The sequence below is a fragment of the Candoia aspera genome, chromosome 6 (assembly GCF_035149785.1).
Source record: "Candoia aspera isolate rCanAsp1 chromosome 6, rCanAsp1.hap2, whole genome shotgun sequence".
NCBI lineage: Eukaryota > Metazoa > Chordata > Lepidosauria > Squamata > Boidae > Candoia > Candoia aspera.
The window spans coordinates 47,683,454-47,708,232 of NC_086158.1; the positions used below are offsets into that span (position 1 = coordinate 47,683,454).

Genomic DNA, 24,779 nt, shown 5'->3' on the forward strand with positions numbered 1-24,779 from the left:
CGGGATCCAGAAGCGTGTCCGTAGCCTCTTTCTGAACCAAGGCAATAACTGGCATACCCCAGAAACATGCGAGGCGTCTGCAAGCTTCGCATGCCCTTCCCGGCCAAGCTGCGAGGGGGAGTGAAGGAGGGGGAAGGCCAGAGTCCCTCGAAGCCAGCGCATCTTCGCCAGCGGGATGCTTTCAAGCGCTGCTGGCTGGTCCCGTCGAGGGGTGGATGGGGGACGGTCTGTGTTGTGGCGGGGGGGAGGTGGGGGACGCGGGTCTAGGGCCATCCCCGGACAGATGAGAAGGGGCTGGCACATTGGCGAGCAGCACACAAGAGGAGGGACCAGGGCCGGGCCGGTGCGTACTGCCCCTCGGGCGCTCCGAGAGAGGAGCGCACACCCACCCGGCCGAGTGCCTGCCTCCCGTTCTTTGCTCCGCAGCCGCCAGCCTCGAAGCCCCGGGTTCTCCTGCTCCTGGCGCGGAGCTGTCAGCGCAGCCTGCCCTCTAGGCTTGGCCCCGGAGCCTTCTGACAGCCAGCGCCGCTGCCTCAGGCGCGCCGGGTCGGCAAGCCGAAGCTCCGGGTGATTCTCCGCTGCTCGGCTGCGGGACGCTCTCAAGGGATGGGCCGGGAGCGCCGGGGGAGCCCCTCGCCCTGAGGAGGAGGCTGAGCCGCCCCGCGGGAGACGGCGTGCGGGCAGAGCAGCGTCTCGGGAAGGGACGACGACGCGCTCGGAGAAGCCGAGAGCCTCCCCGCACCACCCCCCGCTCCGGAGCGCCGCCGGTTAACATAAGCCACCGGGGGGGGGGCGGTGGGAAAACTCGGAACCCCAGCGCCTGCTTCTGCGCCGAGAGCCAATCAAGTCGCCGGGCAAAAATCGCTCAGGATGAATCTCTTCTCTTCCATATTCAGCTATTTGTAAGTATTGAGTCTTGCCGCTTATTGACTGATTTAGATTTCCCTTCCCCTCCCCGAAAAACAGTTTCCTCGATTTTCCATCTTTATTTCTGCTCCATTTCAATGGCAAAAGTCATCTCACCATCTACTTTGTTTTCCCCCCCACCCCCACCCCTTTTTCCATTATTCTAGGCTACTGCACTTGTTTGCTTTCTGCTTGCAGGCACAGGTAAGGAATTGTTTTAATCCTTTCTAAATAGCTGCGATGATTTTTATTATTCCGATAGAGTCAAGCTTTTTTCTCTTTCCTGTTTGAAAAAAGCGATGTAATAAAAGGAACCCCTATGATTAAGTGGGCAACCAAGCGCAGGGGGTAGAGAATAAGATGCAAAATGTGAGAGTGTACATTGGGTTAAAGTAAGAGCAGATGTACGCTGAACCCCCAAACTGTACGTGTTGAAGAATCCCGGGTAGGAAATCGGTGACAATTCATTTAAATCTTAGTGAACTACTTCTCTAACCTGTTTCCAGGATTAAATAGGAAGCACACTTCTTCCATTATTATGATTTTAAAAATGTACACTTAAGAGATATAAATTAATAATAGAAAAGACCTTAGTAATACCCTTGCTTTGTAGAAATTAGAAACCTCCTTAACATATGGAGCAACACAGTCTGATACTGTGGAATTTATAACCCTTTTGGTGCACTATTGATTGCAAATCCAGGGAGTAAAAGCCAAAAGCTCGCACAAACTTTCCCCTGCAAGAGAAGGAGAACAGGTGTAGGATTCTGAATTAAATCTGCAATGATTCCCTAAGTCTATAAAGCTGGGTAAACAAACTGAATTCAGTGGAACTGAACATAAAGGGAGTGTATACCTACAGTGTTGTAATATTTGGGGATATGAGGTGGAAATCAAAGAGGTTTATGGTTGGCCACATGGTCTACTCATTAGAGCAGGCAAGGCAATCTAGAGACGTTATGGAAAGAAACCCATGCATCTCTGTGCGCACACACACGCACGCACACATCGCACACACAAAGGAAGGAAAAGAGAGATGAATTATCAAGGGAAACCTTCTATAAACTCTATCTTTCAGGAAGGGGTTGCTTCCCTGTTTCTTTGGAACAACTCTGGTAGCTGATATGGGGCTGAAGATGGGCGGGGGTGGGGAGGCAGGGAGGAGAGAGGCTTTTTTCATGCACTGCCACCCCATGAAGTTGAAAGGAACAAATCTCCTCAACATTTGCTCAGAATACGTCTTTATAAATGTCAGGGGCAAACTAAAACCCTTCAGACTTAAAAGAGGAATTGGAGACCTGTTGGGGGTGGAAGAAGTGTAGCCTGGGAGAGGAGAGAAACAGGCTCGGCCCTGGCAAAGCCACTGCAGGGTTGCAGTTGGGAGCTCAAATCATTCCGTTGCTGAACCGCCAGCTCACGATAACTTTGAATGCGGGTGGGTGGGTGGGAAGCCCACAGCAAGCCTGTCTGTATGGAGGGGCTCATAAATATTAGCGAGAGAGACATTTCTGAACTGCCTTGGCTGCTGACACAACCGATCCCTGTTTCAAGGGATAAAATATCGCTAGCCCCGTCCCCACCCCCATGCACTGATTGCTCTGGCCCAGGGCACAGAGCCACTCTGAGCCCTGCAGGACAAAACTCTCAGATGGACCAGTTGAAATAGCTGGAAAGCCAATATCAAAGCAACAGGAACAAATGCAGGAATTGAGAGCCTTGAGATGATTTCCAGGCAAGCAGGATTCCCTGCATGCTACATGGGTGTATTTAAGCCACTCCAGGATTTAGTCTTGCATGATACGGTTACGAATGATGTGGCACATTCATTTTAATTTTTGTTTGTTCTGCTGAGCTTCAATTTTAAATGTCTCAAAGAGGACTCAGTTTATGGCTGAAATAAAGCCACCATGTTTGCAACCTCATCTTTATTTCCTCTCTTGCGTGCTTGTTTTCCAATGATAAACACCTGGGCAGCACAGTAACTTTTCAGTCACTGCTGGAATGCCGGGCTTTACTACATCAACACATAAGAGCCTCGACTCTGCACTGCACCGTCTTGGTGCCCTCTTCAAATATACCAGGAGCACGCCAAGATAGCCTTTCTCAGAGGAGCAGAGATTATAATGGTGCGTTGTATATTTTTTAATTTCCTAAAGGTAACTGTTCAGTCCCCACCTAATTTTACACAGCATGTGAGGGAGCAGAGCCTGGTGACCGACCAGCTAAGCCGGAGACTCGTCCGGACCTATCAGCTGTACAGTCGGACCAGTGGGAAGCACGTTCAAATCCTGGAGAACAAGAAAATCAATGCTATGGCTGAGGATGGAGATGCTCATGGTAAGTCTGTATGTGTGGGCAGCAGTGCGGGGGTGGGGAGGGCATGCATGCAGACCAGTAATTGATGATTTCCGTCCCCTTTGTTTGCCAGAAATCATTACAAGCATTTGGAATGCAGAGAGCTTGTGACGGAAGAATGTGGGGATCAATATTTGCAATAACAGTATAATGCTTTCCCATTGAGGATTGAGCCAGAGCTTCTGTGGAGGAGAGCGGGCTTCAATTTTACACCTGATCACTGACTACTGGAATGGTGGGATGAGTTGCAAATTTTAAGAAATATGATCCTGGGGCTGTGGGAGAATAGCTGCCTTCTTGCAGTATAGCTCCAGCCCAACAGTGGGACAGAAATAAGGAAACTGGAATGTCTGCATTTTGTGATGCTACCCCCCAGTTTTCTAGAATCACAGGCAGGTCTTGCCTTTAACTAAGGAAGGCTGCTCTGGGGAAATAAGCCTTTAGGATGCACAAAATAACTTTCCCAAAAAGAAAATGGTGTGAGAATAGAAGGCTGTTTTTAAAGTTTTACGTGATACTTAGCTTTACAAATGGTCAATTATATTCAGACAGATCATCAAAAATATACAACAAACCATAAGCCTATGTTCTCCTTTCTAACTTTTCTTATGAAACACTGTATAATATTAAGTGAGATGCTCCACAATTGCATTGTTTTCAATTTGTGGTCAGTAATGCACATCCTAATGTTGAATCTCTGTATTTCTACAATTTACATATCGTGAATACAAGTATTGACCTCTCACATTAGCCACAGTTTCCCCTTCTCACGTCAAACTATTATCTGAGAATCATGCAGGTTTGCCTATATTTAAGCTGGCTGAAGATTTCATTACAATTTTTACCAGGCAGTGATAGTGAGGGCAGAATTTGCATGTGTATACAGGCTTGGCTTTTCAAGAAAACTGTCCCAGCCATAACTGAAAGCATATAGATTGATTCTAAATAAAGGAAAAGTGTGCATCCCTTCCTTAAATATCAAAGCATTCTCTAAGAAGTTACTTAATGTTTAAATAATGGCATTAAGACAGACTGGAATGAATGGCTTGCAAAAGAAAATATTTCTATTAAAAATGGTTAAGCATTTGAAGCATAAGAAGCAAACTCAGCAGTGATCTAAAAAGAAAGAGAACACAAGCAGTTTTTCAGATGTAAGATTTTAGGAGAGTCGCAAGTCTGTAAATGTTAAAATAGAGGTTCAGGATTGTTCTATATGAATCTCTGGAGAGACCCCCATGTCTGGAAGAGCTATTAAAACTCTTCTTACTTTCACCTTTTTAAACATTTCCTGAATACTTTCTCCTCTTCGCAGTCCAGTTAGGGGATCAAGTGTGCCTCGCTGCATTTTTTCTGCATCTACGTAGCCGCTTTCCTTTCAAAGTTTGAGCATGAAACATAATTTTACTGGGATAAATCTGTCACTGAAGGGAAAGAATAGAGTTGGAAATGTTCAGCTTTTACCCCGTCACCAACAAAATCAGCTTTTCACACCCTTCACATCTTATATTAAACATACCTCAAGTTGTTTTGTTTTGCTTTTTATTGTTTGGATCTTTCTTTCTTTCTTTCTTTCTTTCTTTCTTTCTTTCTTTCTTTCTTTCTTTCTTTCTTTCTTTCTTTCTTTCTTTCTTTCTTTCTTGTGATTTATTTCCACCAATGGCTGTTTTCTCTGCTGTGACATTTTAATGGCTGACTTAATGTCAGGTCCATTTTTCTTGGTTATCTGTCTTGATTGTCAATATCTGACTCACTTTTCTAATTAGGAGTGAAGCCCCTGGATCTTAAAGCTTGGTCTGCTTCTGTCTTCTGTAGTAATCTGCAATCTGACTTTGAATCACTATATCATTATGAGAGGAAGTAGTGTTAGAAATGAATGATAATTCTTGCATTTATTTCTGATTGGGTCTTTGAGGGAACTTTGCAACTGCAGAGGGGCTACCTATATATTTATTACTATTATTATTATTATTAGGATTGGGATGGGCATTTTGCTGGTTTGCCTTCCTGCAGGGAGGTTATCTTTAGCTCTCTGGCATTTTCTGCTCTGCTTTCGATCTGTATCTCTGGCCAAAGCAGAGTTTCAAACCAGTTGAGTTTGTCAAGCCAGCAGCAATTCAGTGTTGGAGGGTGAGTCCCTAAAGAGGCTCGTGTGGTAAAGCTGACCAACAGGCAATAAATCAGAAAAAGGCCTTTGAAAAGGCAGAAGAGAAAAAAGCATGTGGTGTTCTGCCTGTGTTTGGGGCTGCTTTTCTATGCCTTTCCACCAGTCAGCAGAGGAAGGGCATGAAAACTGATGCTCTTTAAATGTTAACTGCTCTCTTGATCGACCTCCCTTACTTGTGTCCCCCAAAGACAGATAAATAAGGGAACCTTGTCTATGCAGCTCAATGAAAAGGAGTCAGGGGTCCAATTGTCCTTGGGCAAGGAGGAGGTTACAGATGTTAATATTTTATAGGCAAAAGAAGCAATAAAGTTAAAGGGCTTATAATAGGTTGGAAGAAGAAGTGATGTGATGCCGGAATGTAGTATTTTTCAACCTGGGGATTATGGCTGGTGAAGTCCAAAGCCAGTTCGGAGAAGGCTACAGTATTGTAATCCATATACAGCTCAACATACACCCAGGGAAAAGATCTGCCTTTACGCAGTTTCAAGCAGGAAGAGTTGAGAGAGAGAATGAGAGAGAGAGATGATGAGGGTGATGACATCAGGCTAGATGGCTTCAAAAAGGGATTCATCAGGTTTATAGAAAAATTGTCTATCCATCTCAGTGGCTGAACTGGTGCCATGCAGAAAATGCCCTGCGTGTTTCTACTAGTAGCGTCTTCTGCCATTTTCAGTAAGAATATTAGTTCAAAAAATACAATTTCTTTTGAAAGAAGTTCTCAAAGATCTGGAGAATGAAGTAGAAAAACAAAAGACTCTTCTAAAGGAAAAGAAAACTGTCAAGAAATTTCAAGGTAGCTGTTTCTGCATTGTTATTAAATATTACATTAGTGGACAGAGTATTCTCTAAGTACCTTAAGTACAAGAATGGGATGCTATTGTACTCATGTCTTACTATTGTGGGAAATGGAGTTCTGTCCTAGACAGACTTTTGATCTGACCCAGTAGTAATTGTGCTATGTTTTTATTAGAAAAAGAGTAGAATAATATGCCTTCATTATGGAACAGACTATGTTTCTGTAGGAAAGCATGTGGATCTCTTGGATAGGGAAAGCTAACATCAAGGCCATAGGTTGGTTGGAACCCTAAAGGGGTCCCACCTGGCCAGCTATGTGTCCCCTCCTGGTGGTGGGCAGGGCTATTAAAGGGTTTAATAGTGGTATTTGGAATATTTTGGAGGGGAGTCATTGATAGGAGGAAACAGGTAATCCTCTCTTTTCTGTTCTTTTAACCATATTGAAAAACTGTCCCCTGCACAAAATAACTAGACCTTATGGTAGCCACCATCATCCAAAGAAGAGACCATTCCCATATTTAAAGCATTTTCACACTGGTGACTTGTCGCAACTTCTAGCATCATCCAGCCACTTCATTACCTCTCTACTGACCCCACAATAGTTGGGTGACTCTAGAAGTTGTTTCAAGTTCCTAGTGGATATCTGGAGAAAGTTTAGTCCAGGCCCATAAACTTTGCTCTATTAAAGAGAGTCTATTTTATAGCTGGCATCACACTTTTGCTTTGGCTGTTGAGTGTCACAAGATATGGTTATTATGACAATGCATTGATTGTACCAGAGGAGAACAGAATTCTCATTTTGGAGAGTCTGTACTTTTAAAATAACATATTTTTTTAAATAGAAAAATATTTCATCAAGGTGGACTTGATACACCAATTAGTTTACTTGGACTGTTATTTGGCAGTTCTCAGGTGAATATTGGCATTGGAACTGGGGCAGGGGGGAGGGAGGAGTCCAAGAGATTAAATAAAAAGGGATTACACATAAGTCATATGTTGTCTGTGGCATAAAAATGGAACGGGTAGGTTTTGGATGGAATGTAGGAACCTGTGAAATAACATATCCTGAAAAGTGTTATAACCAGCTTCTAGTAAAGCTAGATTCCATTAGTTCAGGACACTCCTGAGCTTATTGTACCAAGTGTGAGAGCCTTGTCTTGATGATGGCAGTATCTTGGCTTCCATTATTTTATTTTATTTAGCCCAGCAGAGGGCCAGGTTCTGGGCAAGTCACATTGCAGGCCTTGTATACTGACTTTGGAGCTGCTGATGTGGTAAATAACAAATAAACAAGTTATTGCATTGCAAGCTGAATAAGGTGAATAAAACCCAAGACTTGATAAAGGTATTGAGCGTTCCTAAGCACAGAAGTTGTAGAGATTGTTTCAGTATTGATACTGTAGCCTGGGCACTAAGATGTTGATAATCCTATGTAATCACTTCCTCTTTCTCCTACCTGAGAAAAAAGAAAAGGAAATGGTTTGCGCTTAGTTCATCACATGTTGTAGGTCCAAGAAGGCAGGGCAGAAATTATTTTTTTAAAAAGATTGAAAGATCTATGCCTGCAATAAACTACAAACCCTGTAGAAATGTTTGTTGCTTATGGAGAAGGTACATGGGTAGGCCAAGCCTGACACAGTTTAAAAAAAAAGCCTCTCCTTAATTATATATAAAATGTGCACTCTTGCTTGTTGCACTGGGATCTTTCCTTTGCTTGCAGCAAGCATATTGCATCTTCTTAGAACTGGTAGGATAATTGATGTGATAATCAAATTGATGCGGTGATTTATTGTTGCTAGGAAAACAAGGTATCCCTCCCAGTCTAGCATTCCTCAGACACTCAAGATTCCTAGAATACTGGCTGGGAATTCTGGGAGTTGTAGTCCAAACACATCTAGTTGGGGGGAAGGCTGAGATATTTCTCTTCTGTTAGTACAGCAATTGTGATTGGAGAATGTGGCTATGTATTATAATGGCTGGTTAAAAAAGAACAATTTCCCCCACTGTCCCCCAAGCATCATGACAGTGACAGAGGCAGTATGGCTATGGGTGATTCAACCCATGTTAACAAAAGCAACCCAAATGGAAGAATATTGGAGAGAAGGCAGAGATTAATCCTCCAGGACCCATTTTTCCCAACGGCTACCAGAACCGGACTGCAAAAATGTGGATGATGCTAACATGGCAGCTGAGAGACAGAGAGCTCTTAACTCCTTTTTTTTAAAACAAACCATCCAAGGTTCACCTAGATTTTTGCAGCCAAGATCTGATAACCCTATTCTTCCCCTTACACAGAATTATGTCTGGTATTAGAAACTGATTAAAGAAATGATGGGTTAAAATGAGAAAGTGAGGGAAAGATCATTAGCAGAGGAGAATTAATAAATCAGGTTAAACAATTTGTGCAGTTTCTCCTATTCATGCTCTTGTTTTTGCCCCCAATGTGTACTTCTGTTCTTGTGCCACTGATGGAAATACCCTTTTATATAGAAGACTTTAGCTGAATGTAGTATTTGGGGTAAATAGTGAGCCTTTCCAAACTTTACACTGAGTCTATTCAGTTCCAGCTGTTCTGCAAGTCCACCAGCCTTTTGATAATCTGAATGCTTCCCTTCTTTCACAGTAGTGCCTTGACATCCAGTCTAAAAAATAAAAGACAAAAAAGAGGGAGAGATGACAATGGATATTATGGAAAGCACTGTGCCTCATCTCCATTGCAGTGCTATTCCTCTCTTTCCCTAAAATTCACTACAGGTGAATATCGTACTACTGCTTTTGAAAGGGCCTTGCAGAGCTATCCTGCAAAGGCTGAAGTGCCATAAAACTGATCATCTGGTTGGCTGAGCATGTTTGTGTTTATATTTGCCCTAGTGTGATTAGCACAGCCTCAGTGAAGTAGGATTTGCATTGATGGGTGGAAATTCAGGATCAAAGGTGGTACACAAAAGCTGTTTCACTGCAGCAACATTCAAGGTCCTTTTAGATAGGAGATAGGTAACTTAATGCTTTCCAGATATTTGGATTGCAACTTCCCTCAGTTCTAGCTATCATGGCTATTGAAAAGGGACAGTAGGAAATATCTTGAGGATACTTGTTTGCATATCCACTTTAGATTCTTATTTATGGATATGGCAAGGTCCAGCTGCCACAATTTGCATACAGCAGGAAGGTATAATACTGGAGTGAGTCATTCTATAGCATCTGGGTACTGAACATATTAGACACAGCTGGTTTCAAACTCTGGATTTTAGAGTTAGGCTCAGGGTAATCTAAACTATTATAACTGGTTCAATACTTGCTTAAGATTGTCTGATTATCAATAGACATTTAAAATATAGGACCTAAAAAGACTAAATACTGAAACTCTAATCCAGCACCTTTGTTCCTGATTATATAATTGTAGCTCTTTGGGGTTCCTAACATAGTTCCACTCCTGCTTTAAATATGAACATGGCATACTCTGGCTTAAGCAAAACTGTGGTTTGTCACAATCTCATCTCCTCTGAACCCCTGTAGAGGATTGGTCATACTGATTTGTGAAAGACTACCTCCTGTGGACATTCCACACCTTACTCAAAACTTGCCTGCATTCATTACAAATTATTTCAAAAGGATTTCTAATCACAATTTATTTATTTATCAAATTTGTCACCGTCCATCTCCTCCCACCAGAGGGACTCACAATGGCTAGGAATACATATTTTGTAGGAACTATATAGTTGAGAATATCTGGGAAGGACAGGAGTGGCAAAGTAGAACTTTTTATATTCATCTAAAAACAGGTCCTTGATAGAATGGGGTGGGGGTGGGGAGTAAAAGAAAGGATCAGATGTGGATCACAGAAGAATAGCTGTTTTATCTTAGAAAACTTTATTAAAGCATTGTCAAAATATACATGAAAACTAAAATGATTGAAACAAAGAAGCCTACAAAGAAAAAGAAACAGAACTAAAAAGGTGTAGAAAAACACAAAACCAACTACTACAAAGTGACTTCCAACTTTCTATAACAAAGATATACATAAATCAATATCAACCTCTTACTCCAATTCATATTATAGTAAACATTTCTATAAAGCATTTAAATTCTCATTATTACATTCCCTTCTAAAACAAGATTACCCTCCCAATTAAACATATAAAACCCTTCAAACATAATCTAGAACCTAATATAGTAACAATTCTAGAGGTGACGGACTCGTCCCTGGGGGAGCTGGGGGTGTTGACGACCGACAGGAAGCTCTGGCGTGGGCTGGTCCATGAAGTCACGAAGAGTCGGAAGCGACTAAACGAATAAACAACAACAACAATATAGTAACAAACACTACCCTTCTTCACTATAATTTGCTCCTGTCTGCCAACTAAACTAACATTAACCAAAAATATAAGAATTATCCAAACAGCATAAACATTTATCTAAACCCTTAAAAAACTATCCTGATAACCACATTTAAACAGTAACCTTGGCATTTACCAAAAATGTAAGAATTTTCAAAACAGCATAACCATTTATCCAAACTTTTAAGAAACCATCCTGATAAACACATTTAGACAATTATCCCACTTCAAAGTAAACCAAGGCATTTACATATCTCAGTATTGTGTACAGAACTTTCTTCTTCTCAATTTCAAATTCCACAACCTGTTTTAAAAAACCCAAATATTTGTCCAAAATCTTCCAGCCTCTAGAATTTAATTCTCTTTCTTGATCATGGTGTGGTGGCAACACAGTCTTCCTATCTTCAACTTTCGACAACTCAATTTTCCTTTGACTATTTAAATGTAAGTCACCAATTCTCATCTTTTTCTTTGGAGAAACCACTTTACTCTTAAGGTAGTTTTCAGCCTTATAAGTTTCTCTCGATTCTTGTGACAATTTGGATTCCACAAATTGGAAATGCTCCAAGACTTGAACAACAGCATTGTAGAGATCTTTAAATATCAAATTAATTTCCTCCATATTTCTTAACAGTAAGATAGAGTATGGTGCCCTCTAGTGCCTCAGGAGGGTAAAGTCATTAACACTGTAACTGAACACTCTCTCCAGCCTTTTTATCTTCAGTGTGGCCAGTCAGGAAAATGAAAAGTAATAACAAACAGCATTCCCATGGGGAAGTGAAAACAAATAGATCAGAACTCCAATCTGCAGCTTCAGCAAATAAGAGCAAGTTTTATATTCCTCAAAAATCACTTTAATAAAAAAAAAATTAAAAAACTCAAAATTCTTTAAATCTCAATTTAACAAATTATATATAAAAAGCCACATTTTCAAGTTAATAATTTTCAAAAATAATGAGAGTCGCCAAGAGATTCCCCATTTCTCTGTTGTAGAAAGCCTCTCTTTGGTAAAATTTAAACAAAAAACCCAAGTACTATAGAAATTGGGTGGGCAGCTTTAAGGTCCATTTGGCTTCAGAGTGGCTTGGGAACATGATGGCTCCACCTCCCAGCTAATCGCTTATCAGTTGATCACAAAATGCCATTTTGTGGTTTTTTGGCTGTGACCAGCCATCTGGAGAACACATGGGATGATTCCTGGGGTCCTCCTTAATCCAGAAAATGCTTCTGGGCTCCAAGGAAGCCTGCCTGAGCCCAAGAAAAAAAGCTGCTCTGACAGATCAATCCGCAGATAGCATAAAAAAATAGATCAAGCCACCATTGTCCCCACCGGGAGTCCAAGAAGAGCTATTTTATCTGTATACAAGATGCAATGAACTCCAATCACTGGTGTCAATACGGTAGGTTATAAAGTCTCAGAATTTGACCTTCTTTAGCAAAGGCCCTTATCTTCTTTTTTTATTATTATTTATTATTATTTATTTTATTTAAAATACAAATTACAGAAAACACAACCAATAGTAACAAAAATAAATAAATAAATAAAATAATTCAATCAAACAACCAAGACATAACATATTTAACTTTATAACTTAACCTCTACATGCACCCATCACCCGTGGGACCTATAACCCTCCTTATCTCTTTACTTTTTATTATCACACATTTTTATTAATAATTCTTAATAAACCCTCTTCTCCAAAAAGATAATATATATTGATCTGGTTTTACTCCCTTCCCTTTAACAAAAACATATTCCAGAAATTCACCCCATATAACATCGAAATTGTTCCTCTTCACCAAACCCTTTTTATATTTTAGTTCACATGGCCATTTATCATTAATAGAAATATTCCATACTTCTTTAAACCAATCTTCAAGCTCATACTCATAATCCACTTTCCATTTTTGAACTATTCTTAATCTTAAGGCAGAACAAAAATTATCATCTTTCTTTTGCCACTCTAATTTCTTATTTCCAAAATTTAACAATAATGCAATTTTTGGACTTATTTGCAAATTAATAGACAGTATTTCATTTGTCTCAGCAAAAACCTTTTTCCAATGTTTTTTAAATCTTTTCACATCCCCACCATAAATGTAAATAAGTCCCTATTTCTTTTTTACATTTACATTTTAAAATAAATAAATAAATAAATAAATAAAATAAAGGCCCTTATCTTCAATGGCTCAAGTATTATCAGAAAAGAAGAAGACCGGGGTCCAGTTTTAGGGATATATCATCATGTTAGGGTCAGAAACGGCAAGCAAGAAGTCCAGTTCTTCGCAGGAATTTTGGGCACCCTGAACCCTAAACAAAAGTTCCACATGGAATCCTTTATTTCTTTCAGGCACAATGTTAGGGCAGAGCTGGATTCCTGAGACAGTTCTTGGAGGACATCTGGCTCCAGATCTTTGGGGTTCATGCAAAAGCAAGACGAAGGGGACAAGCTATTGATCTGTAATTTGCATAGTAGCTCCATAAGTCAATCAATGCCCATTAAAAAACTGAGACTAAATCAATATGCCCTCTCAACTCTCACAAACATGAAATGCATTAAGAGGTCAGCTTTACTCTTCTCTGCAAAATCAACATCTATGCAAGGAGAGAAGGCGGCAGAGAAGGTCTTAAACTGCCTTCAGGTTCTTCATGGCCTACACAGAACAGAGATGTAATGAAGACAAGATAATTAAGCAAGAGATTTCAAATTCCCACATTGTTGTACAGATTGCTATCTGTAGAAGATGCCATTATTTTTGTATTTATTGCTGACATCGGTTTTGTATTAAACTTCTGATTTTCTTGTCTCCCCACATTGTGTGCCATAGGGCTTTCACCATTTGCCCCTGATCATGGCACAAACACATGCTGGCAATATTTTCTTTTTCTTTTTTGTGTTCCTATGATGTTATCTATGATTCACTTATCTCCAGACTATGAGACAGACATGCTTAAGTTCTTAGATGTACCAGTATTAACATAGTATTTTCCCTTTATTTCAACACTGTCCAAGGTCAGCATCAGGTTGTATAAAAATCTATAAGGTTGTGTTACTGTTATCTTGGAAGGTAGTCAGATGACTGCAGTGACTTGAAACAGAGAGTTGATGCAGGATAGGGATCAGCTATGGGGACAGCCAATTTTATGCTGGTGTAGTTTTCTGCCAATTCAAGGATGGGTAGATAGTATTTTAGCTCAGCAGTGATGAAAGGCTGTCAATCATATACACAGATTCCTGGCCCCCACCCCCTGCCTTCCTCCCCCAGTTAGTTAAATACTAAGAGTTCTTAGTTTAGGAAGAGAAAGACTGCAGTTATAGTATTAAAATGAATATGTATGTATGTATGTATGTACGTAAATAGAACAGGGACCAATGCAAAGAATAATCTTGTGACACCTTAAAAATCAACCAAGTTATTATCACATAAGCTCTTCACGGATAAAAACTTCCCCAGTCTTTCAGTGCCAAGTGGAAAAACACATATTGGAGCTATTTGTGCCATTCTTCTATCAACTCCAATTAACACCCATATCAGAGGGGAAAAAGTAATATACAGTACAGCTCTTGGTTACCTGTAAAATATATTCCTTTTTGTTTTTGCTTCCAGTGGAGACTCTTAAATGAGATTTGGGTGGGGATGGAGTTTCAGCATGCACGTTGCTCTGTGCATTGCAAAATAAATTTAGGGGACTTTGCATCCATAGTCCAGAGTTCTTTTCCTCATCACAAGAACAGAACAGTCCTGGATCCTTCTTGGCTCTATTGTCATTGTACAGAATACCCAACAACATGGTTATCACTACTTTTCATTGTTCTGCAAACCTTGCTACAAGTGAAAAGTCATTCCGTTTGACAATTGTTTTTCTCTGGGACTTCTATATGATGTTGATCTTGTAACATGACTTCTTCTGTTGCCTTCTCTTGTTGCCTTATTCTTTCCAGCTAAGCTCATTGTGGAGACTGATACTTTTGGGAGCAGAGTAAGAATCAAGGGAGCGGAGACAGGCTTCTATATTTGCATGAACAAGAAAGGAAAGCTGATTGGCAAGGTAAGAAGACAGACAAGTAAAGTTTCTGGAAGGTTTTAAGAATGTGGGTAAAGTGGCTTTTGATGAGGCAGTAGACAATAGCCTTGTGAGAGCATGGCTATGTAACTGAAGCTAGAAATTTGCTCATTTGCATACTTTCATTTGTTTGGGAAACTTTCAAGCAACATGTTAGTCCTTAACCTCTAAATCTAGTGCTTCTAGACACAGTTAAAGCAATCAGTTTAAACACACTTTTACAAGGTGGAGAAGAGAGGTGACTTTTTTGGACCCAGGGGAATATTTGGAATGATGAAAACATGTAGTGGATTCCCTAACTAAATAGTTACTGTGGGGATAGAAACTTGGCTATTTACAAAAAGTGGCCATGGCAGATGTGGCCAATCACAAAACACTTATTTCCTAGAAAGGAAATATAATCCCAATAATGGTTTAGTATTTTGTTTTCCCCTATGCTTCTGCTTACTGCGTCATTGATTTCACTGGTCAAAAACAGTCAAGAAAAAATTACATCAGTCTCAGATGCAGCGTAAAATATAAGTGGATGGGAGGATTCAAATAAACATTTTATCTCTAAACTCAGTTGTTTTTAAAGCCCTTATTCATCAAACCAAAGGAAACCATAGGATAGGTATGACAAACAACAAACTCCTTTGACTGGTGTTTGGTTAGTCATTACTCTTCATGTCACCATCACAGAAAGTCTACTTCTGTCCACTCTTGCACATCTTCCTTCCCTCTATTATTGCTGTATATATATCTGAATCTTGTTGCACAATGAGATCCATCCGAAACATGATACTGCAAGCTTTTTTTTTAACCGACCATTCATTTTAAAAGATCAACTGTTTTAACCTTAAGTCTGCACAGGCTTGCTGAAGAGAAAGGGCATTTCTATTCTAGACAAAGTTTGTGGCCTTGAGCCCTGTAGAAACCCAATTGAAATATCACTGGACTTTGTGAAATGTATTTTTGAGTCAACATATTTAGGGCTCCACTTTTTTCCTTCCCATAACATGAGAGAGGGATAAGAAGGAGATTTTTTTTTTATTAGGGTACATACAAGTACCCTGATGAATTTTAAGTGAAAACATTGCAGGGGTGATGTTTCTGCTGATTTTGATACAAATTGGCCATGAGATTATAAAACTCAAAGGCCTTTTGCGAGAAGACCTTGAAAACTGTAGCTTATCTTCTGCTAAGAACAGAAAATCATGCTTGCTGCTATAAAAAATGATTTTCACAGTGTAGTAATAAGAAACTTAAAGTTAGCCTTACAGCCCACTTACCCACCCTGGAAGCTATTATGTCCCAGGCTATCTTAAATCACAGTATTATGAAGCACGTGTACTTTTTAATTCTTCCCTTTTTATATATTTATCTGAAGTATTTGCATGCTGTCTACTCTATTAATGCTTCATGGAAATACAGTTAAAACAAAAAGTACTTTTAAAGTACTTTTAATCTTAAAATGTGATTAAAACAATAAATTAAATAGTTCAAAACAATCAAAATGACTTAAAATATATACATTTAAGAAGAGAGTCTTCAAAAGATGTAGACAGCAGGCTTGTTAGGGGACAGGCTGAGTGGCACACCCAGATCTCTTCTTCAGGGTTTACAGCACAGGCTGCCTGAGGCAGCTAGTTCAGTCTGCTTGATGGTAGGGCCAGTTCCTTCCAATTAAACCTCGAGGAGCTAGACACAACATCAGCATCCTGATCCTTTGGGATTAAAGATGACACTGGGCATGACCAAGCAGCCACCAGAAAAGGATTGGGGAAGGCCTGGGCCCCGGGGCTAGACCAGCTATTTTACAGTACTGCCTGAAGTAGAAGGGCAAATGCAGTCTTTCCCCAGAGAACATCCGAGGGGATGAAGCCTGGCCGAGTTTGTTGGCACCTGAGGCAGAAAATCCCACAAACATCTCTCCTGGGCATAAAAATAAAGTAGCAATAAATTAAATAACCAAGATTTTTCTTCCCTTTCATGAAAACCATGAGAAGATTTTCCATGGTTGAAACCAACTGCATTTACCGCCACTATGAAGACAGCAGCTCCAGTCCTGGGTATATCATAGGAAGGTTTAATATTTTCTCCTGTTCTGCTTTCCTAATTCAGATATTTTGTGGTTGGGAGAATTCAGTCTGATAAATTACATAAAGAAAGGATTTCAACTTCTTTCTTTGGCACTGGGGATCTGCCTGTTCCCCCTTCACTTCTCCCCACCGAGGGGACTTTTTGATCAGAGATCTCCTGTTGCACCTTCTCACCTTTTTAGCCTGGTATGTCATGGCATAAAAAACAAAAACTCCCAATTTCTATTTTTTCTTGCATTAAGAAAGAATGAAGCAGTTACTTTCATTTTCTCTGAATTTTAATATTTTTTATCAAGTTTTTTCTATTCTGTTTACTGGAAAAAATGGAAATTCTGGTAAATTTTTACTTTAAAAGGAATTAAACACTGTTTTCAGCACTAACTGTGATGTATGGCAACACTGCAAGGTAATCCCATGAGTATCTCATTCAAAGGCAGGAAGTGGCATAGGAAATCTACAGAATAGAATGGTATTGTAGCTTGTTAACCTTTTAAAATAGAAATATAACCTCAGAAAGCTAACCAGAGTCAGACCTGGTTAATAGTTGGATAAGAGACTGCCATGACATACCAGGGTTTTAAGCTAGACTGGGAAGTTGAGAAAACATCCTAGAATGGGCAATGATAAACTATTTACATATTGTATATAAAAAAACCTATATAGATGTGTCTGTATAGTTGTAAGGAGTTTATTTTGACTCAGAGGACAACTTTTTAAACTTTTTTTAAAAAAATGTATGTGTGTGTGGAGGGGAGATTTGGAATTGGCTGCAGTAACAATATCATTTATTACAAACTACAGGTGGCCTCGTTTAATGACTAGTTGTTCATTTAATGACTACTTGTTACAACAATGCTGAATGAGTGGTAGTTATGACCAGTCCTCAAAGTTTCAGCTATCACAGCATCCCTGAGGTCATGTGATCACAATTTGCGACCTTCCCTGCCGGCTTCTGACAAGCAAAGTCAAAGGGGAAGCCAGCAAGAAGTCTCAAGTCACAGTTATGTGAGGTCCTTGCTTAACAGCAACCGGACTGCTGGAACTGCCGTCACTAAGTGGCATGGTCATGTGGCTTTTCAACTTATGACCATGTCGCTTAACAATGGAGTTTCTGGTCCCAGTTAGCATAGTTAAGCAAGGACTACCTGTAGAGGTATTTATGATGTCTGTACGTTCAGCATGAAATAAGGCTGCAAGTTTTCCTTTCTCTTTCGTGCTCTCTTGGAGCAGTCTTTGGTCCTATGTATTTCCTCAATTTTTATAAAGAACTCTGTGGTGAAGATACCTGAGGCTCTTGGAAAAAAAACTAAAGGTGGGTTGCAAGATAGGGTTGAGTGACATGATACAGTTGAGGGAAATCAGGAAAAGTATTTGCTAATGAGATGCACAAGTTGTATCATCTTAGCTGATGAAAATAGTGGCAACTCAACACTGTAAAAGTGAAGGGCATTCTTAAGTCTTGCCATGTATACAGTATTCATTTCTTCCCATTCTCACTGCAATGGACATTCCCTACAGACTCCATGGCTGTTCTTTGTAGAATGTTCCACAATGTTGCCAAGGTGTAGGGAAGAGATGTAGCTCAATAGTGGTGTCTTGCATTTGCACACAGAAGATTCCAGGTTTAATCTCTAGTCAACCAAGGTAAGACTTTAGCCTGAAACTGGATAACACTACCAGTCAGCAAAGACAGTATGGAGCTGGATGGATCGGGACCTGATCTGTTATAAAATTGCTTTCCATGTTCCTATTGAAATATTCTTACACTAGAATATGGGACCCTTTATATAAAAAATATTGTTAATTTCTAGGTTTCTAGATGCTTTGGTTTTTTAGCAATGGTTCCAACTCCCTCCCCACTCAAATTACGAGCTCAGGCTTAGATAAGTAGATATATGGTATTCCATGATGACTCTTACTTCCTTTTCAACCTAGTTGTCCTTTAGTTTCCTCAGTTTTGTTTTGCATGTGTCATCTGTTCATGGTTAGAATCGATCAGCAACAGAAGAGTGCAGAATTGATGGGGCTTGTACTGAGATGCCATCTAGGAGACTAAATACCTCTTTCAACCAGGAATAGCATCACCGCTCAATCTATTATGAGTATGTTGTGGTGTATTCTATCTTCTGAATGAATCTGCATTCTTCTAGTGGCAGTTGTTCTTTGACTTTTTAAGGGGAACATTTTATCTAAACCATATAGTAATCATACACACTCTAGCTGCTTGTGCTTTCTTTCTTGGCAGAGTTTAGTATATGCGGAGGGCTAGGGATTCACAATCAAAGTGATTCCTTTTGGCTCCCCTCTGGATTTGCCAGTTGGTGTAAAGTGTTAGTGTTTGGCTTCCAAACACTCCTATTTAAATCTGTAATGAGTTAGGCTACATTCAAATGAAGTGACACTAATTAGCAACATCCCAAGTCTGCCATATTTTGTAATAAGTGCTAAGGACACTTGGCACCTTTTGTGAGGTGCCATCTTCTCTATCACTTTAGGCCTAAGTATTAAGGCAGGGAAAGATCCACTCTATTCAGACACAGCTTTATTAACTAAAACATAATGAAAAGAAATAAGTATATGTGAACTATAATTTATGCATGTATGTATATGTAAGAGAGAGTAAAAGAAGTGGGAAAAGGAGCAAAGGGCAAGGTCGTATCAAATACCTCTTGCAGTTTCCCTAACTTAGGAGTTATACATTTCTGGAAATATCTGTTTGTTGAACAGATAGACAAATGAAACCTATTTGTGCTAATGAATACACCCAGCATTGAAATTAATAGTCTTATTGTTCACACAGACTCTGAATTTCAATCCTAACTTGATGTACAAAGTAGGAGAAAAAGTTTGAAAAATATAGGGACATACAGATCATATAGAGCATTGCAGGTTCAATGGCATCCAGTTCTTAAGGCATCTAGCTGCACAGATGGTGGTCAAAGTATAGACAGATATTATCACTACTCATAGAACTGTTGCTATTCTGATTATACCAGGTGATTTTGGTGAGCAACAGTCAGTAAAAGGTTTATCTTTTTCTACTTAAATTGGCGCTTTGGGGAATAATGAAAGAAAACTTGTCTTAGTTCTATTGATAAGAGGATAGTCAAAATGTGATAAGGAACAAGTAATCATAAGACTGAGTTTATGAGCACTCTGTGTAATTCCCATAAACTGTTAGTTACTGAATCTGCCCTTGCTATCTACCACAGACTCTGTGAATTATAACTGATTATAGAACTTACCAAGAAAAGATTTTTCTTCAGTCATGAAATTGTGCCATATTACAATCATTCTGGTCTTAGCTTCAGTCAAGCTACTTGGCATAATGGAGCACTAACGGTTTGATGTTCCTGTACAAATGGAAGCAAGAGACCCCTAAAATGTCTTATTGGAAGAGGCTTATCCTAGGCGTGGGGCTGATGCCTGCCCAGTCAGGCTTTAGGGACAGGAGAGATGGGTAAAATGAAAGGTATCAAATTATTCACTCCTTTTCACTTGCAGAGCAATGGCAAAGGCAAGGATTGTGTCTTCACTGAGATTGTGCTGGAGAACAACTACACAGCATTACAAAATGCGAAGTATGAAGGATGGTATATGGCCTTCACCCGGAAGGGACGTCCCCGCAAAGGCTCCAAGACTCGTCAGCATCAGCGTGAGGTGCACTTCATGAAGAGGCTGCCCAAAGGCCACCAAACAACAGAGCCTCACAGACGCTTCGAATTTCTCAATTATCCATTCAATCGGAGGAGTAAAAGGACTCGAAACTCCAGCCCAAAGCCATCACCCTGACCCGCCTCACTTTGTGCCACTCAGGACCACTTTGCCTTTGCTGGAGGACACTGTGCAGAGACTCAGTTGATGGACAATAACTAGAGACTTACTTATGATGATGACTCGAAAGGGGGAATGGAAGAAGAGAGGGAACAAAACTTGATTTAGTTGTTTATAATTGTTTGTTTTGTGTTTTTTAAAAAAACAAAAAAGAGGCTCTATTTTTGTATTCCAGCTTTATTGCTTTTTAAAGAAAAAGCAGTATAATGTTCAAGTACTCATGGAAGGTTGCTCTTCATTTAGGAAGATTTTGAGTTCTTTGGGAGGGGGCCTGTGTTATGTTTTGTTAGACTGGTTTTTAACATGGGGTAGGGATTGGTAGGAGGTAGATGATCTAGGCATAAGCATAGAATATGCCCTCTTCAGTAAATACATACACTTGGGACCAAGTTTCTACCTCAAATAAAATAAGTAACTTAAGAGGATGAAGTTCATCCCCAGTTCTTGTACAAGTGCTGGGGGGTTTTTTGGTGTGTTTTTTGCATGTGTGTGAGATGTCTCTGATATCTGCAGATGGTGGTCTTCCTTGGAGCCAATTTGTTCAAATAAGACTTCTAGGTCCTACCCAGATGGGACACAGTCACTGTTTTCATTTTTGTGTAAGAGGGAACAGATGATGAAAACATCATGACAGCCCTTGCCGGAGGAGAAGCTTAAGGTGTTGGTTTGCTTTGTTCTTTCAATGGTAATCATTTCTCCAAAGGCCTGAAAAAAAAATCTGTAGATTTTTTTGTATTTGTTGTCCTGTTAATAAAGTGCCATTGAGTTAAAAAATGATATTTTCCCCATTACATCTCCATTTCTAAGGATATTCCATAAGACTGAATAAAATTCTCTCATATACTAGGGCCACAGGGGTGCTTTTGGTCAAAAGAAGCCTTCTTCCCAGAAGGTTGGCAACTTGGAACTCCTGGCCCAAATTCAGTCCTTGAGGGTTTTTCCTTAGTCTTGCAATTTTTTGCCACTCTAGAGTTTGCAGTTCTATTTGTAGGCCAACTTCCTCAAAAATACTTTGAGGAAAATTAGCAACTGGACTAATTTGTGATTATTTTTCCTTATTGTATTGTTAGTGCAACTCAACTGTTCTGATTCCCTGTAGCTGCCAATTAGTATAATCAAAATGTTTACGCTGAACTAGAAACACACACATGCACATACAGTATATGTAAGTGTTCGTATGTGTGTGCTTCAAATGGGGTTCAAGTGACATATTCATGTCAATTGGAAACTATCTAGAAGTGACATTTTGCTGTTTTGATCATCTTTGCTAGTTGTCACTGAACAAACTGCAGTACTAATCTTTTAGGGTTATGATTATATTTTCATATACTGCCCTGTTTTTTAATGATGGATTTTAAGGCAGTGACGTAAGTTTAGAAGTTTTTAAACGTTTCCCTTATACACTAATTTGATTAAAACTGGGCGGGGGGGAATCATGCATGAGAGATACAGCAAGTTCAAAGGGTTTAATTTCTCACAAAGATAAACTTTTCCTGAACAAGCAAGCATTGCAACAATATTAGACTTTTCCACCGTGCTCATGAATTTTTCATTCAGAATCTACCAAGGAACATTATTTTGCCATTTTGTCTTGACTGGACTTCAGATTGATTCCTATGTAGTATTTTGATGTTGCCTGCGTCGTGTCTGTGCCCTGGTTTAGTTCTTTATCTGGGCAAAAGAGATCTTGATACTGTACTCAGATCTGCAATGGTCTGGGATGACATATTGTGTCCAAACAGGGACTTCAGGAGGCTTCACTAACTCTGAAGGATGAGACTCTGTGCCACATATTTGATTTGAAAAGTGTATTTTCAAAGTCATTTAAAATAAGATCAGTAGAAAAAATGTATATTAAAAAAGAGCATGAGAGCTGTGAACAACCTTGCTGTAACAGCACATCTTTCTCTTTTTGCTCCTTGAGGGCTTAAGAAAGGTTACTGTATACAAATTGAAATATTAAATTGTTGGAAATATTTATTTAATATGTGCATTAAAATTTCTGCTAGTACAAATGAGCTTGACTTTCTGGCTGTGTGATTTACTGTAGGGACAAGAATCTTCTAGGAGTAGAAGATGAGACTGAGGAGAACAAATCTGCAAACAACTTGTGTTGAGGGGAAAAAAAAATCTAGACTGCAAATCTTTCAGGATTGGCTCCTGACTTTGGCCCTCCAGGAATGAAGCATCACAGCAGCTTGATTATATTTCCTGTGGACCTTCTAATGCAACAGTTTTCCATTCAGCTGAGGAGCCAGTTTTAATGTTTGCTGTGCTGCCCAAACCCTTCAGAACTTTAGAAGGGTAGCAAGTATAATTGCAGGAAAATTTCAAATGCTGACTTTCAACAATTGAGAGTGGTTTCTGTTGGCTAATGATTCAAATTAATTTCAGCAAAAGTTGGTAATTTAATTTTGAAATCCTTTTCTGTCAGTTATTGGGAATGGTCAATCTCCTAATTCCATAAATATGTTTAAAATGATATTATTTAATAGCTTGCACTAAATGAATTTAAAACTACAATCCTGTATGTACTTACATGGAAGTAAATTCCATTTAACGCAATGGGTTGCTATTATTTCTATTAATATGCATTGGATTACTCTGTTAAAGAAGCTACTTATTCTTGTGATCTACACTGTTAGATATAGCCACCATGCACAATTAACATACAGACTTCGCCATCAGAAGGACAGACAGCTTTGAAATAAAACTAGAAAAACAGAGTGGATAGCTCTATTAGCAGCCTAAGTTTTTATATGTAGTAAAAAGGGTATATGCTAATATCAGATATGGGGTGGGATGGGGGTGAGAAAAGTTACTGTGTGACAAGTCCCAGTAGGCTTCAAGATCCCAATAGAAAAAGTTGGGTCTCAAGTCTGTGAGTTTGTGAATGGCTGGAAGTACAGCATTCTGCTTCATTGAACGTAGGCTGGGAGTCTAGAAAGATTAAGCACCAGGCAAATTTTGAGGCTGAAGTGAATTAAGTGAGAACATATAGTAAGTTTAACATACACAGTTTTCAGAAAAGCACTTGAGAACCTTCTAATGCAACACCTTCTGTTCCAGTTACCTTTCAAAGGAAAGCTTTCCTTTAAAACCTTGTTGTATCCACTAAAGCCAATGGAAATCTCTAGACTTAACTTACAGATGAGTATTTATACCAGCAGAATGGATTCTGAACATCCAACAAGGATGGGATATAATCCATCTGGGACATTCTGGAGATACTTAATTTGGTTATTTATTTCCAAATCCTATGGGGTGGTTTTTAATCAACAGTGTATTTTGTTAATGGTAAAGGAATCAGGTATAAGGGTGGCTGTTCCTCTGGTTCACATGACCTCATTTTCCAAAGTTAAAGGACATGGAATGCAGACATTTCTCCTCCTCCTTCTTGCTTGCTGGATGAGGTCAGGTGAAGGAAAGGCAATAACAGTAAGAAGGACCTGCAAACAGATCTGGTGCTGGCCATGGTTTCCATTTCAGGGTATGAGGGTTGATGGTTGCCAAACCAAGTCCACCACCTGAACCATATTGGTGGGAATCAGGAGATGGATAATTCAGTCTTGCTATATAGCTGTTACTTGGAGCTACAGTAAAAGAAGGGATCATATACTACCCAATAATACTAGTGCTTCCATTAACATAACTCTCCATTTGAACCCATAGATTTTTTCTGATGATTCTTAGCATATGCCCCCGATAAATGAGGTATAGCACTGTACTCTCCCCAACACCATTTATGAAGGGCAGTGAAATGATGTTTACTGGCAACATTTATATGTGTGAGAAAGAGAGAGGTATTGCTGTTTTTAAGAACATTCTTTGAGAGAATCCCTGTGAAGAATTATCTACACATAGCTTTTTAGATAATTCTTGGGAAATAAGAGGCTGAGATCTGAGTGTGAATCTATAAATATCCCAAAAACTGTTTGGCTCACTCTTCCCTGTGTTGGTGTACTATAGGTGTGTGGGATTCAACCCCTGTAAGCCCCAGCCTGCAACTACTGTATATGAAGCAGTAGAAAGGTGGGAAATACTGTAAATCAAATGAAAATCAAATGAATTAATGGATGACCAGATGAAGTCTGCTGGGAATTTTATCTCCTTGCTTTGTGTAAGGAAGAACACTATCATTATTTTACAGCAGAACTGATATAATTACTAGTAACAGAAGCTGATAGACTGTGGCCATTGCTAAGATTTGTTTTTGGAGATCCCTTTTCCTCCCCCTTTTA

At 39.6% G+C, this 24,779-nt stretch overlaps 1 protein-coding gene across 1 annotated transcript; it reads left to right on the forward strand.

The window, feature by feature from the left end:
* The first annotated feature begins 870 nt into the window (after positions 1-870).
* FGF8 (fibroblast growth factor 8) lies at positions 871-20,496 on the forward strand. The gene is made up of 5 exons (XM_063307069.1): positions 871-902; positions 1,074-1,110; positions 3,063-3,243; positions 14,502-14,608; positions 20,209-20,496. Exons 1-5 carry the CDS (start codon positions 871-873, stop codon positions 20,494-20,496), a joined length of 645 nt encoding a protein of 214 aa, XP_063163139.1.
* Positions 20,497-24,779: the final 4,283 nt, after the last annotated feature.

Coding starts and splice junctions, on each gene's coding strand:
- FGF8 (XM_063307069.1), top strand. CDS start 871: ATGAATCTCTTCTCTTCCATATTCAGCTATTT. Junction 3,244..14,501: donor TGAGGATGGAGATGCTCATG/GTAAGTCTGTAT, acceptor TATTCTTTCCAG/CTAAGCTCATTGTGGAGACT. Junction 14,609..20,208: donor AAGGAAAGCTGATTGGCAAG/GTAAGAAGACAG, acceptor TTTCACTTGCAG/AGCAATGGCAAAGGCAAGGA.